At 32.6% G+C, this 14,588-nt stretch overlaps 1 protein-coding gene across 17 annotated transcripts in view; it reads right to left on the reverse strand.

The window, feature by feature from the left end:
* The window catches only part of Gphn (gephyrin), a 602,369-nt gene that overhangs the window by 343,363 nt on the left and 244,418 nt on the right, over positions 1-14,588 (reverse strand). For all 17 annotated transcript variants that reach the window (XM_058584564.1, XM_058584567.1, XM_058584570.1 and 14 more), the window contains exon 3: positions 4,850-4,907. In XM_058584564.1, coding sequence (XP_058440547.1) covers positions 4,850-4,907 — 58 coding nt within the window. The remainder of the gene's footprint in view (positions 1-4,849; positions 4,908-14,588) is intronic.

Consider the following 14,588-nt stretch of genomic DNA (forward strand, 5'->3'; position numbering starts at 1 on the left):
AAGCATACAGAATTTGTGGTTGGCAGTTTTTTACTCTAGCGTCTGAAAAATGTGTCACTTTTTCTGTTTCTGCCCTGTGAGTTTTCATATTGGTGAATGTATTTTTCACTTGTATAACTGCCATTTGGTTCCTTTTTGTAATTGCTTCATCAATATTTCCTGTCGGTTTTTTTTTCCATTTGTTTTAAGAGAACTCATTTGCTTGCTGAAGTATTTTTATGGTAGCTGGCTTAAATAACTTGTCAGTTTCAACATTTAATTAATAATTGTGTTGATGTATATTGATCATTTTTTCATATTCAAGTTGTGATCTGCCTGGTTCTTGGTATGATGAGTGATTTTTTATTTTACCAAAATGTTTGGGATTTTATATTCTGAGACTACTTTATCTTCTTTCAAAGCAAATGTTCCCTATATTGTGGAGTAGTTTTTATGTTCAGCTTCTTGATGGCTTCAATGACCACTCAGGCAAAACTGAAGCTCTGATTCATACTGCCTATTTGAAGGTAGAAGGTGGAAGTGCGTGTCCCTTTCTGGCCTGCTAAGAATTTTCTGGGGAAGTGGGCATCACTTTACTCTACTGTTGATACTAAGGAGTAGTATATGCTGACCCCAATGATGGGGAAGAGTAGATGGTTGACTCATACTATGAGTAATGTGTCAATTGGCCCCACCTTGTCCAGGTTTCTTGTTGTAGTGAGGGGTGAAAGCTTATCTCCCTGCCAGGTGTCACTGACATAGGAAAGGAAAAGTGGAACTGCAGAGTCTGACTCCACCTTGCAATATTTTATTTAACCTTCTTTCTGTTTGTTGGGTGTCTTCATCTGCTTAGTTTTGCTATAACAGAGTAACTGAGACTGGAAAATTTATAAAGAACAGAGGTTTATTTCCCACAGCTGGGATGATTGGAAAATCCAATATCTAGGATCCGTATGTGGCAAGGGACTTCTTGCTGCATCATCGCATGGTAGAAGGGCAAAATAGCACACATGCTCACATGTGCCAAGAGAAAGTGGCAGGAGTGAGAAACAGAACTTATAGTTTCTGGCCATATTATAATCAACATTAATCCATTCACCTGTGAGGAGACCTCATGACCTTAACAACTCTTATCAGGTCCTATCACCCAAAACTGATTATTGGAGATTAAGTTTCTAATACATAATATTTTAGAGACATATTCAAACCATAATAGTGGGGATGGAGGCTCTGTTAATCACTGGATACCAGTGACACTACCTGGCTGGGAGAAATAGAACATAGCCTATTTCTGTTGGGATGGTGATGGAAGATCAACTTTTGCTTAGCACTGCTACAATATTCTGGCCAAAGACTCAGTGTGACAACTGTTCTTTCAGGTGAAAGATGAAAAAATATCTCCCTGGTCTGCCAACATCACAAGGTAAAGGATAAAGAAACCTGTAAGCTGCTTCATGGGACAACAGGAAGTGAGTCGGAAGATCAACTTTAGACTGGCTCTCCTAAATCTGTGAGAGAACGAAGTAGTTCCACCATTGATGTTTGGATAGAGTAGGGTGAACATTGTTAAAAAGTTTTTCTATTCTGTTAGGTGCCTACTCTCTTGGTCTTTTGGCTAGATAAAGAGGCTTTTCTTGGAGCATTTTTTTTTCTATGCCTATTGGTGGTTCCAACTTGAAGTCTTCTTCAGCACCCTGTCCAGAACATATGGGAAATAGTAAGAAAACCCAGGGAACTAACTGCTACGGCATTTCTTAAGTCTTCAGGTTCCTCAACAAACTGCAATTTTCTTTTCACCTCTTAAGAGTTTCTCTATTTATTTGGTAATGCCCAGGAAATTTTAGATTCCTGATACAAGAAAATGAATCTAGAGGAATAAGGCCATTCTATCTCGGCTGGAACTGGAAGTCTTTACTTTTGAAATTTGATCAACTTATTATAATATTATCCAGAACAATTAATACATGAGCCATGTATGAACTAAATAATGGTTTCTGCAGTAAGAAATACTGTGGAAGATTACCACATCTGACAAAAATTGAGTTATGTTTCATCAATCAATCACACTATCCTATGGAAAGATACAAATGTATATTGATTTATATATGGTATTATCATACACAGAAAATCAAACTTAAAATTCAATTGTATTATTTATATAACTTAAGATTATTCAGATATTTTCCAACTACACTCATTATTTCATCCATGTTTCCATTTCCTTGAGACAAAAAAAGATTATATCTGATTTTAACTGAAAATACTAATAATGCCATGAAATATAGACAAAATACTTGTAACAGTTTTTTTCCAATATTTAAAAAAAATAAGATGGCTTCAATATTTTGTATGTTTCAGGGTTCAAACTTTCTGACATTATTGTGTGTGTGTGTGTGTATGTAATTGAAGAAAAGTAGAATTGATAATATTTGATTTGTTAGATATTTAGGAGAAGATGAAAAAGTTGGATCATGTTTCTGGCTTGGGAAGTCTGAGCATATATAATGCTGATAGACAGGATATATAATAGAAGAGAACCAAGAGGATAAGTTTTAGTTCTAGTGAATTTGAGGTTCCTTTCAGATAATCAAATATTCACTAAATCATTGGATAAATCTGGCAGAAACTCAGAGAGAGATACAATTCAGTGATTGATATTGGAATCTGTAATCACATAACAGTTAGCTGAGGTCATGCTAGTGAACACAGAGAATCACATGTAACTGCTATATAAAGGAATAACTGTTGACTGAGGTTGTAGCCCTTATGTCGACACATCCTAAAACCAGAGAACTAATATATTCATTTAATTAGTTTAGTTTAATTAATTTTTAGAAATGCTGCTTACCTTTTAATAATGACTCTTCACTAAAAGAGCATTCTTTCATTATGTTTTCTAAAAACAATTCTAGAGTTGTCTCTCAGAAAATTCCTTTAAAAAACGATTTGTGATGATGCTTGACATGCTTTTTCCATCAATTACTGGTGTTATATCTAATCTTGGTAGCACAGGCTGGCCTCAAACTTTTGATCTTTGTGCACTCTACCACTGAGATACATTCTGAACTCTTTTTATATTTATGTTGAGACGGCTGCACTAAGTTACCCAGGCTGGTCTTGAATTTGTGATTTTCTTGCCTCAGTATCTAAGTAGCTGTGATTACAGGGGAGCATCACCACCCATGATCTAAATCATATTTTTTGCATCCATTTTTTTCCTCAACCTTCACTGCCACAGTTTTAGTACAGATATTAATCATTTTATGTCTACATTCCTAAAACCTGGTTTCCTTCTTCCTACTAAGAATATCTTCTTTGCTGAAAGCATTTCTTAATCGTCATGAAAAATATTTAAAGAAATTACCAAGCTGATAATGTTACTTTTTCTCCTAAACTCCTAAATGAGTACACAATAGCACCTTAGGTTTTCAGGATAAAATCTAAACTTCTTAACATGACACAAGCCACTTCTAGCCCTATATTTCTCCAGAACTTACTTTATATCATTCAATCTGGAGCTACATTATGTCATATTTATGTTCTCACAAATATCTCTGCCTGCCTGTTTGCCTGTCTCTCCCTCTCATACTGGGGATTGAATACAGGGCCTCATGTATGCTAGACAGGTGTTCTACTGCTATATTCCTGTCCCCAGAGTTTACCTCTTGGAAAGACTTTTTTGCTGATCACCTTTTGAAACAGCCAGGTTACCTTTCTATGTGTTACCATAAAATTCTTTGTTTACCTTTATCATTTAATACCTATTTCAATTGTATTATAAGACAGAGCCCCGTCAAGAAAAATGCACTTCAACTTTATTTCCTATAAATGTTTCTTAAGACCCCTTCCCTTTGTTTCTCTCTCTTTCTGTACATATAGATTAAATATTCTGAAGTTAAATATTTTTTGAGTAATTATAAAGTATACATCAAGAAGTAACATATTAATGTTTCTCTCATCCTTTAAGGACAATTACATTTTATGAAATAATTATTAAATGTCAAATGAATAATCCAAAGTTCATCTTTATACATTTGCATTTCTAAATCTGTAAAATGAGGAAGGTAAATTAGAATCAAGTTTCCTCACAGTTGATTCCTCCAACTGTATGAATTTACAGAGGTTGGAATGAGACTCTTGAAACTTACTTTTAATGCTAGAACTTGATATTGAAAATTTTAATTGAATTAGGCATGATTATTGAAATCTTTATTATGCAATGAAACAACTCAACAACTTAAGCAGTATTGTTTAGCTCTGACTATTGTTATGCAATTGTTAAATTTCATATATGAAACAGGAAGTACAATTCTCAATATGTGGTAAATTGCCTTTGGACAAGGGCAACATGCTGTGCTAGATGATTAATATTCCACAGACAGAAGAATATAGTAATGACCTAATTTTCAAGGAATAAGGTCAATTCTTAATTTATTATAACATAAATTTTAATTGAAATTGGCATTTGTGTTTTAAAAGGAACCAGGAGATATTTACTAAAAGATTGCTATTATTTTGTAATTAGTAAAGGCTATAGGAAAAAAAATTGCAAAAAGATTTTTCAAAGATAATCTATCATGTACACTACTAGTTATAATGCTTCTTATGTAGATTTTCAAAGAACTGCATAAGAAAGGATTACTTTTTGATTCTCCTAATATTTTTCTCAGAAATGCACTGCAAATGGTAGATGAAATCTGATGATAATTTATTTATTATATATACATTTTTAATTCAAATAGAATAACCAGGAACTTAATGGTGTCCTAACATACCCAAAGATTCAATGATATATAGGAAAAGCAAGATTTTCCCCAACTTCCCAATAAGATACTAAGCCTTTGTAGAGGTGAAAAGTGCCATACTATACCTTGATTTCTTCTATCTCGTCTGGTACTATCTTGTATGCTGATATAGTCCCACCCAACCTGAAATTAGGAGAAGAAAATATTCTCAAAACCAGCAACAGTGCATTAAAAATATGGAAGAGTTATACCATAAGCATCAGAGTGCTACCAATAATTGTCCAAGGCCTAGCTCCTCAATAACCAGAGAGAAAAACGTTTTGTGAGAAAGTTTTCCATTTATTAGTTTAAAAGAGGTAGGTAAAAAAAAATGACTTTTGAAAGAACAAACATTAAGTTCAATTTTTATCCATAACTAAACTTCTCTTATTGATGGTTTTAATAATGCTGAAGCTTCCAGTTTTATTGCTGGTTTCGATCACAACTAACATGTCTCAGAAATCAATAGACATGTTGTTTGTCTTTTTGTTTGATTAATTAAACTGTACTTCTTAAAGTAGTTTTAGGCTTATAAAAACTGAGCAGAAAGTAGAGATATAGTCTCTCATACCCCAACTTGCTCCAGTTTCTTATTTTTAACATCTTGAATTACTATGGTATTTTGTCATAATTGATGAACCAATGTTGATTCTGCTTTTTAAAAACAATTTAAACAGGGATATGTGTTTACCTTGCACTGTCAAAGGGAACAAGAAAAGAGTTTAGGGGTCACAAATAATTTAATACCTAAAATATTTTCTTTGCCTTGAAAGGAAGATGCCATTAATGTCATGCTTATGTTTGAAATAATTTTTAGAAAATGACAAAGATTTCTATAACACCATAAGCCAGGCATGTCATATATGTTATTTAATTTATTCTTGTAATTATCTCTATTGTAAAAATGAGGAAATTGAGACATGGAGACATTTAGCAATTTTTTAAAAAATAACTGAAGTAACTAGTAAGTGAAGTAGTTAATAGAGATGTATACATAAATGGAAAATACATTATCAGAATTTGAATACAAAGTATAAAAATACTAATTTGAAAATATTGATTACATGTAAAAATAACATTCTGAATATATTGAATTAAATATGGTATATTATTAAAGCCAAGAATCCATCTACTTCTTTTTTTTTTTTTTTTTTTTTGTACCAGGGATTGAACTCCAGGGCACTCGACCACTGAGTGACATTCTCAGCCCTATTTTGTATTTTATTTAGAGACAGGGTCTCAAACTGAGTTGCTTAGCACCTCACCATTGCTGAGGCTGGCTTTGAACTTGAGACCCTCCAGTCTCAGCCTCTGGAGTCACTGGGTTTACAGGAGAGGCATGTGCTGCTATGCCCCAACCCCTCTGCTTCTTTTCAGTTTTTAAAATGTGGCTACTAGAAAAAATTTAAATAACATTCAGGGCATTTGGAGCTCCCAACATATCTCCTTCAGTTGCTCCAGGCTCTTAAAATACAAGATAAGTAATGTGTATGGGTCAACATATTCCCACTTTGATTACAATGGACATGAACTTTCTTCAACTTCTGTGCTTACAAAGGAAACTTCTGATTACTCATCCTGAGTTTATAATTATCTCAATATCCAAAAAAAGAGCATCATACATAAGAAAAGCCTAGGATATTTCCTCTCACAAATGTAAATTAGAAAACAACAGGAGCTGGGGCTGTGGCTCAGTGGTAGAGAGCTTGCATAGTACATGTGAGGCACTGGGTTGGATTCTTAGCACAGCATATAAATAAATGAACAAAATAAAGGCTAATCAACGTATTAAAAGTCCAATAAATAAATAATACTCTGGTTTCCACTAAAAATTAATTCAACAAAATGATTTTCATTGAAACATTCTAATATTTGTTATTTATTCTTGCTAATGAAACTACTGTTAAGATCTTGACTAAGAATTATTTCTTAGATTAAAAGTGCCATGATTAAATGGTAGAAACAAATGAATTTCAAATTAATTTACTTCATATAAGGCATACTATGGATGTAGTATACAAGACCATGGTACGATAACTAATAAAAGAGAAGTATTAGAGGTTACTAAAATGGAAAGTTACAAAAATTTTGTAAGAGGTTCAAAATTAGCATTTAAAAATACTTTCATTTTCAATTATTAAAATTACTCAACTAGAAGCTAAGATTGTATACATCAATGAAAACATTAGGACAAAAACTACTGAAATCTCTTAGGTCTGTAATTCATAAATTTTGAATTTATTTCAAAATAAAAAATTTTAAAAATACATATCATTATAAAATAACTGGCTTTAATTAACGTGTTCTATAATAACTGTTACATAAATGGAAAAAAGATTACAGAAATAGTTCCAAGTTGTTAGTAAAATAATGATTCAAAGATGCCATGGTGACTTAATGGAACAAAAAGCAAAACAAAGTTGCTATAATAAACTTCAATTCTATTCCACAAACAATTTGCTATTCTCTTGGTTAATACTAATTAATAGTATTCAAAACTGGCTTTCCTAATCCCAGGAAGATGTTGGGAAGGTAAACTTCCAGATTAGTATTCCTACATCAAATTTAAACCAATGACAATAGTTTTGACTGTTAAAAAGGTGGGACAAGTAATGTGTATGGGTCAACATATTCCCACTTTTATTACAATGGACATGACATATATACATATGCATATAAATAGTATAATAATGAAGTAATAGCATAACTTTATGATCAAGAAGCTAAAAATAGAGTAAATGTGGAGGGCTTCCATATTATATTAAACAAAGAAATGAGAAAGATGACAAAAGCTTATGTAAATACCAGGAAAAAAAATCCCATGAACAAAACAGTCTAGTAAATAAAGTCACAAATAACTCAGTCATGAGCAGTTTATATTTTAAAAAACACACTGTTCAAGAATACACTTATTTCAGCCATCCTTTTTTCTGTTCCCTGAAATACTATTACCGAAGTAATAATAAATTTTCCAATTATGACTTTTGACTTTTGAACTGATTTCTGAAAATGACATTTGTATTTTCATGGTATCATTTAGTAGAGATATTCAACATGTTATCTGTATTAAATAGTTACGAACTTAGGTCTAGGCCATAAAATGATTCCAAATTACATTACACTACACCATTCTTTTCATTACACTATACTATCCATTCACTGATGAACAAAGAATACACTCTGGAGGTAGAATTCTATTATACTCTAGTCATTATATAAAAGGCATTACACATTGGAATTGTAGTGATAATAATATTAGAAATATTACTACAAATATTATATACACACACACATATAATTGGGATTCTTTGCATAATGAAATATCTTATGGAATGGATCCAATTCTAAACACAAAATTCATTTATGTTTCATGCACATTATATACATACCCCAAAGATTATTTTATAAAATATTTTTAGTTTACTTGCATTTTGACCATGAACCAATGTCACTTGAGATTAGGTAGGAATTTTTCCACTTGTGGAATCATGTTGGTATTCAAAAAATTTCAGATTTTGGAGCCTTTCAGGTTTCATATTACAGATGCTCAACTTAATCTGTATTTAGCATTTAATATATGCCATGTATTGTGTTAGGCTTTACATGTATGATGATTACGAAACAAATGAAACCAGTAATTTTTCAAAGGACTCATATCTAGGAGTGGTAGAACTGGGCTTAAGAAATGAAATTTAAAAATTTATGAAAGAATCATTAAATTTATATGGAAATTCAAGGGACACAGAAAACCATCTTGAAAAGATATTGGAGGATTTCCACTTCCTGATTTCAAGTTACTACAAAGCTGTAATAATCAGTAAAATTTGCTACTTGTGTACAAATAGACATATAAAACAATCTAATGACTCTCCCCCCTGACCTCCACACTTGGCAACCTCAAATGTATCTTTTATGTCTATGAATTTGCCTATGCTAGAACATTTTGCCTACAGATTATATCTGTCTTATTTCACTAAGCATAGGTTTTCAAGGTTGAGTCGTGTTGTAGCATGCAGCAGAACTTCATTCCTTTCTAATGGGTGAACAATGTTCCATTTCTTGTCTGTACCACATGTTTACCCAGATCTGTTGATAAAATCTTTAATTGTTCTATTTCTTTTGGCTATTGTGAAGAATGCTGCAGTGAACACTGGCATACAAGTATCTGCTGTTTGAGGCCCTCTTTTCAATTATTTTGGATACATGACTAAGGAGGTAGAATTGCTTGGTCATTCTGTGTTTAGCTTTTTGAGGAACTATTTTTCACACTTCCACCAGCAACATATGAGGGTCCAATCTCTCCACATCCTTGCTGCTGTTGGTTATTTTCATTATATTTTTATGATCAAATTGATATGTCTGAAGTGGTACCTCATTGTGGTTTGGATCTGCATTACCCTAATGACTAAAGATTCTGAAGATGTTTTCATGTGCTTAGAGGCCATTTGTATATCTTTGGAGAAAATTTTATTTAGGTCCTCCACCCATCTTTAAATTATTTTTCTCATATGAGTTGTAGTTCTTTTAGATTCTGGATTTTAAAATCTTATCAGATATGATTTCCAAATACTGTCTTCCATTATAAAAGTTTCCATTTCACATTCTTGATGATGTTATTTTAAGCACAAAAGTGAAGTTCAATATATCTGGCTTTTCTTTTGTTATTTGCATCCTATGTAAGAGCTTATTGTCGAATATAGGGTAATAAAAATTTATCCTTGTTTTTTTTTTTTTTTGGTGATCTTTATGGTTTTAGTCTTACATTTAGGTCACTGATCCACCTTGAATTAACTTTTGTACATAGTGTGAAGTATAGTTTAACTTACAACAAATCAGTTGTCTTACATTCATGGGTTCACTTCTGAATCTTCACTTTTATTCCACTCTTCTATAAATCTTCTTTTTTGATTGACACATAAAAATTGTATATATTTATGGGGCACCATGTGATATTTCAGTACAGGTATACACTGTGTAATGGAGGTCATTCTTTGTGCCAGTACCATAAATTTTGATTACTGTAAGTTTTGTAGTAAGTTTTCCGATATTGTTCTTTTTCAAGATCTGACTGTTTTGACTATTTGGGATCCCTTGAAATTTCATACTAATTTTAGGTTCAGACTTTTCCATTTCTGTAAAAAAAAAAAAATGGTTCCTAGAATTTTGATAGGATTAAATTGAATATGTAGATCACTTTGGATAGTACTGACATTTTCATAATATAATGTTTTTTACTCCATGAAGAAAGGATGCCTTTCCACTTGTTTGTACTTGTTTAGGTCCTCCTAAATTTCTTTCAGCAATTCCTAGGGTTTTTATTCTTCAGATGCTATTTTAAAAGTAGTTGTTTTGTTTCCTTTTTGGATTGTTTATTGCTGGTGTTTAGAAACACAAATGATTTCTAGGTGTTGATCTTGTGCACTGCAACTTTGCTGAACTCGTGTATTGACTCTAGTAAACATTCATTTTGGATTTTTTATATATAACACCATGTTATGTGTGAATAGAGAGTTTTGATTTTTTCTTTCCAATTTAGAATTCTTTATTTTTCTTGAGTAACTGGCTAGAACTTCCATTAAAATGTTAATGTTTATGAATTCCAAATAATGAAAAAATGGATGTAGTTATAATTTTTAAATGTGACATAAACTATAATGGGAAGGATAGAGAGTGAATCTTAAGAAGTAGTATTATCTTGCAAAATGGGAAAGTGAAGTAGCAGAATAATACCCCTCCCCTCCCCCAAGAAACCTAACTCCTAATCCCAAGAATCTATAAATATATAAAATTACATGGCAAAGTGACATTAATGTTACACATGTAATTGAGGTGACATTATATTCCGAGTTATCCCCATAAACCTACTATACTTAAAAGGTTTCTTAAAAGTGGAACAGGGAACTCTGAAAGATGGCAACATGAGGACTAGGCCTAACTGATATTACCAGATTTGAAAACAGAGGAAGGGGCTACAAGCCCAAGGAAGGAGGTAGTCATTAGAAGCTGTAAAGGGCAAGGAAACTGATTCTCTTCTACAGCTCCAGAACAGAATGAAGCCCTGATCACATCTTGATTTTAGCTTAGTGAAATTTTATACAGGATTTCTAAAGTATAGATTTATTTGAAACAAAATTTTTTAAGCAATTAAATTCTTGATAGTTTGTTATGGCAGACATAGAAAATAAAACAGAAGTTAGCAAATGATGTCTAAAATTGATGTAGCAAAAGACACACTTTGAAATATCAATGTAATACCAGAAGAGATAGCTAAAACACAATGGTGGCTTTTGGGAATCGGCAGGGGAAAAATGACTATTTTCATGTGGTCATGAGCTATTACAGTATCATTTGATTTTTTCAACATGGGACTATAAGTATTACTTCAATGAAAGATAAAAACTAAGTTTAAGGAAGGAAAATTGCAGTAAACCACCCGCGAATTACTTGAGGATCTTCACTTAGTATGGAAGCTAGGCTCAGATCCCCAGAGACAGATTGCCCAGGGCACATGATCTTTATCTCCACTCTACTAGGAAGACCCCTCAGTAGCTCTGGAGATGGGCAAGACCCACTGGGAACTGAACAGCCCAGCCCACCTTCTACCTTTTTTGGTAAAGAACATTCCATGGGAAACCTTTGATGTTGCCCAATATAAATAAAGGAAGCACAGGCTCCATTTTGCTTTTTAGTGTGGAAACTCCAACCCTGTGATTGGCTAGCCCATCCTGCCTCCGTTTTTTTTTTTTAAACATTTCCTGTGTTATGTGGATTTTTTGGTCACTCTATTTTTCTTGGCCTTTATTCCACAACCAGCCCATTCAACCAAAAGGAACCCCATTTCCACTGCCCATGCAGGACATGGGTGGCAGAAAATATTGAGGAGACTGTTTAAATGAAAGAAAAATCTGATCATCTACTTTTCTGAATTTTGCCAAGAGTGAGAGTGGAGCGTTTAGCTAGGTTAAACCACAGTAGATCTTTTTCCTGCTTTTTATTTTTATATTTTATATATATATATATATATATATATATATATATATATATATATGGTTAAAGATGGACACAATACCTTTATTTTATTTTTTTATGTGGTGCTGAGGATTGAACCCAGTGCCTCACACATGCCAGCCAAGCACTCTACCACTGAGTCACAACCCCAGACCTTATTTTTATCTTAATCAGCACTTATATTTTAAAGTTTTCTGTTCTTATCTCAAACATTTGCTCCTTCCTTCTCCATTACTATTCTTGGCAATCTGTGGGTACAAAGTAATGACTAGTTGTTTTAAGAAATTTATAATCTTGATGGAAAAGCAATACACAAACACACATATTTATATGCCCAAAATATAAAGATTATATGCATTTACTGCATAAAGATTATGTTTATATACTATGTGATATATACACATTATATATTACAATATATATGTTTACTGATATATGAGAAATAAGATGAAAAACATTTCATTTTATTTTTTATTTTTTGTCTTGGACTACATTTATTCGCAAATATTTTTCTTTACTAGTAGGGGAAAACACTTTAAATAAAAGACACATCAGGGGCTGGGGATATAGCTCAGTTGGTAGAGTTCCTGCCTAGAATACACAAGGCCCTGGGTTCAATCCCCAGCACCACTACTAAATGTATAAATGAATAAATACATCCTATAAAAAAAAAAGATACATGATATGGCTGGGATTGTGGCTCAGTGGTAGACAGCTTGCCTAGCATATGTGAGGCACTGATTCTAGCACCACATGTAAATAACTTAATAAACAAAATAAAGGTCCATCAACAATTTTTTAAAAATATTAACAAAAATATATGATAGAGGAATAATAATGTATATTCTCAGAACACTGACAAATTTCTAAAAGTTCTTATCGCGTAGGCAAGAATCATACACCTCATTTACACTCCCATCTTTATGAAACTCACTGAGTGCTTTCCACTAACATTAAGCTTTCTTTTGATTAATTCTTCTCTAACCACTTGCATACAATATGAAGAAATCTAGTACAATTTTGATTTCGCTAGTCTGTCTCTTTATTATCCAGAAAAGGGTTGAGGAGATGTGAAGGGTGGAAAATGTTGTAATATAAGAGATAAGACAAAAGAAGAAACATTTCTGAGGTGCCTATGAACAAATAAAAACATAGGGGAAGAAATCAGAAATAAACATGTAGAGGACAGAGGGCAATGAGAAAAAAGGAAAGTACTGAAGCTTTGTAGAAAATAAGTACATGTAAATAAGGAGGAAAAAATTATAGGAGCACTTAGGAACACATAATGAAATTCTGACTAAGACAAAAATAATTTTCATAACTATAGTATGCATAAAATTTAATTAGTGAAAGATTAAGGCAGAAAGTTGAGAAGGTGGTGTTATAAACAGCAGGTTTAGAACACTATATAAGGCTTAACACTATATAAGGCTAGTGGAAACTAACAAATGGAAAGAAAATTATATATCCCATAATTTATTTCATTTTTATATAAAATAAATAATTATGAGTAGTCTTCATAAAGTTAAAGGCAGACACTTAACTTAAAGGTGAATAAAATTTAGTTCACAAATAGAAAAACAAAAACAAACCAAATCTAATGTCAGTAGAACGAAATAACCAGATTAGATCAGAATAAAGTAAAATGGAGATTGAAAAATAATACAAAAGATTAACAAAACATGGAACTAGTTTTTAAAATAAAAAAGAGCTGTACCTTTAGGTAGACTAAGAAACAGAGACATAATACTCAAACACATAAAATCAGAAATGAAAAGGGAAACATTACAACTGAAACTAGAGAAACACAAAGGATTATTAGAGATTATTATGAACAACTATTATCAATGAATTTGATATTCTACCAAGACTAAATTTTGAAGAACAGAAAATTCAAACAGACCAATAACAAGATTGAATCAGTAATAAAAATACTTCCTATTGAAGGAAAGCAGCAATGGGTGCACTGCTGAATTTTACCATTTAAAGAAATAATAACAATTCCTTAAGTCATTCCAAAAATCTGAAGAGAAGAAATTCTTCTACATGCATTGTATGAGGCCAGCATCATGGTGATACCCAAATCAGATAAGGACACAATTTAAAACAACAACAAAAAAGAAAACTATAGGTCAATACTTTGATGGACACAAATACAAAAACCCTCAAAGAAATTCTAGTAAACTGAATCCAACAGCACATTAAATAGATTCTTCACCATGATCAGGTGGGATTCATCTAGGAACATAGGGATTATTCAATACATGCAAATCAATAAATGTTATATGAACAAAATGAAGTTCAAAAACTGTACGGTCATCTCAATATATGCAGAAAAAGCATTCAACAAAATTATATATCCTCTGGGTACAGTGGCACATGCCTGTAATCCCAGCAGCTTGGGAGGCTCAGATAGGAGGATCACAAGTTCAAAGCCAGCTCAGCAATGGCAAGAGACCCTGTCTCTAATTAAAAAACAAAAAATTGGGCTGGGGGATGTGGCTCACTGGTTGAGTGTCCCTGAGTTCAATTTCTGGGGAGGGAGGGAGGGAGGGAGGGAGGAAGGAAGGATGGATGGAAGGAAGGAAGGAAGGCAGGCAGGCAGGCAGGCAGGCTAAGAATTGCTCTACTTCTGAGCCACATACCCAACCCCAATAAAAACTATTTATAATAAGACAACAACATTTTACTGAATGAAGGAAAGCTGAGAGTTTTCTAAGATATGGAATAAGACAAGGAAGCTCAGGTTAACCACTTATACTAAATATAGGTTGGAAGTCACAGTCAGAGCAATCAGGCAAGAAAAAGAAATAAAAG

This window comes from Marmota monax, unplaced genomic scaffold (genome assembly GCF_021218885.2).
Source record: "Marmota monax isolate L192 unplaced genomic scaffold, Marmota_monax_Labrador192_F-V1.1 WCK01_AAM20220418_F8-fsc00001, whole genome shotgun sequence".
In the NCBI taxonomy this organism is placed as follows: domain Eukaryota; kingdom Metazoa; phylum Chordata; class Mammalia; order Rodentia; family Sciuridae; genus Marmota; species Marmota monax.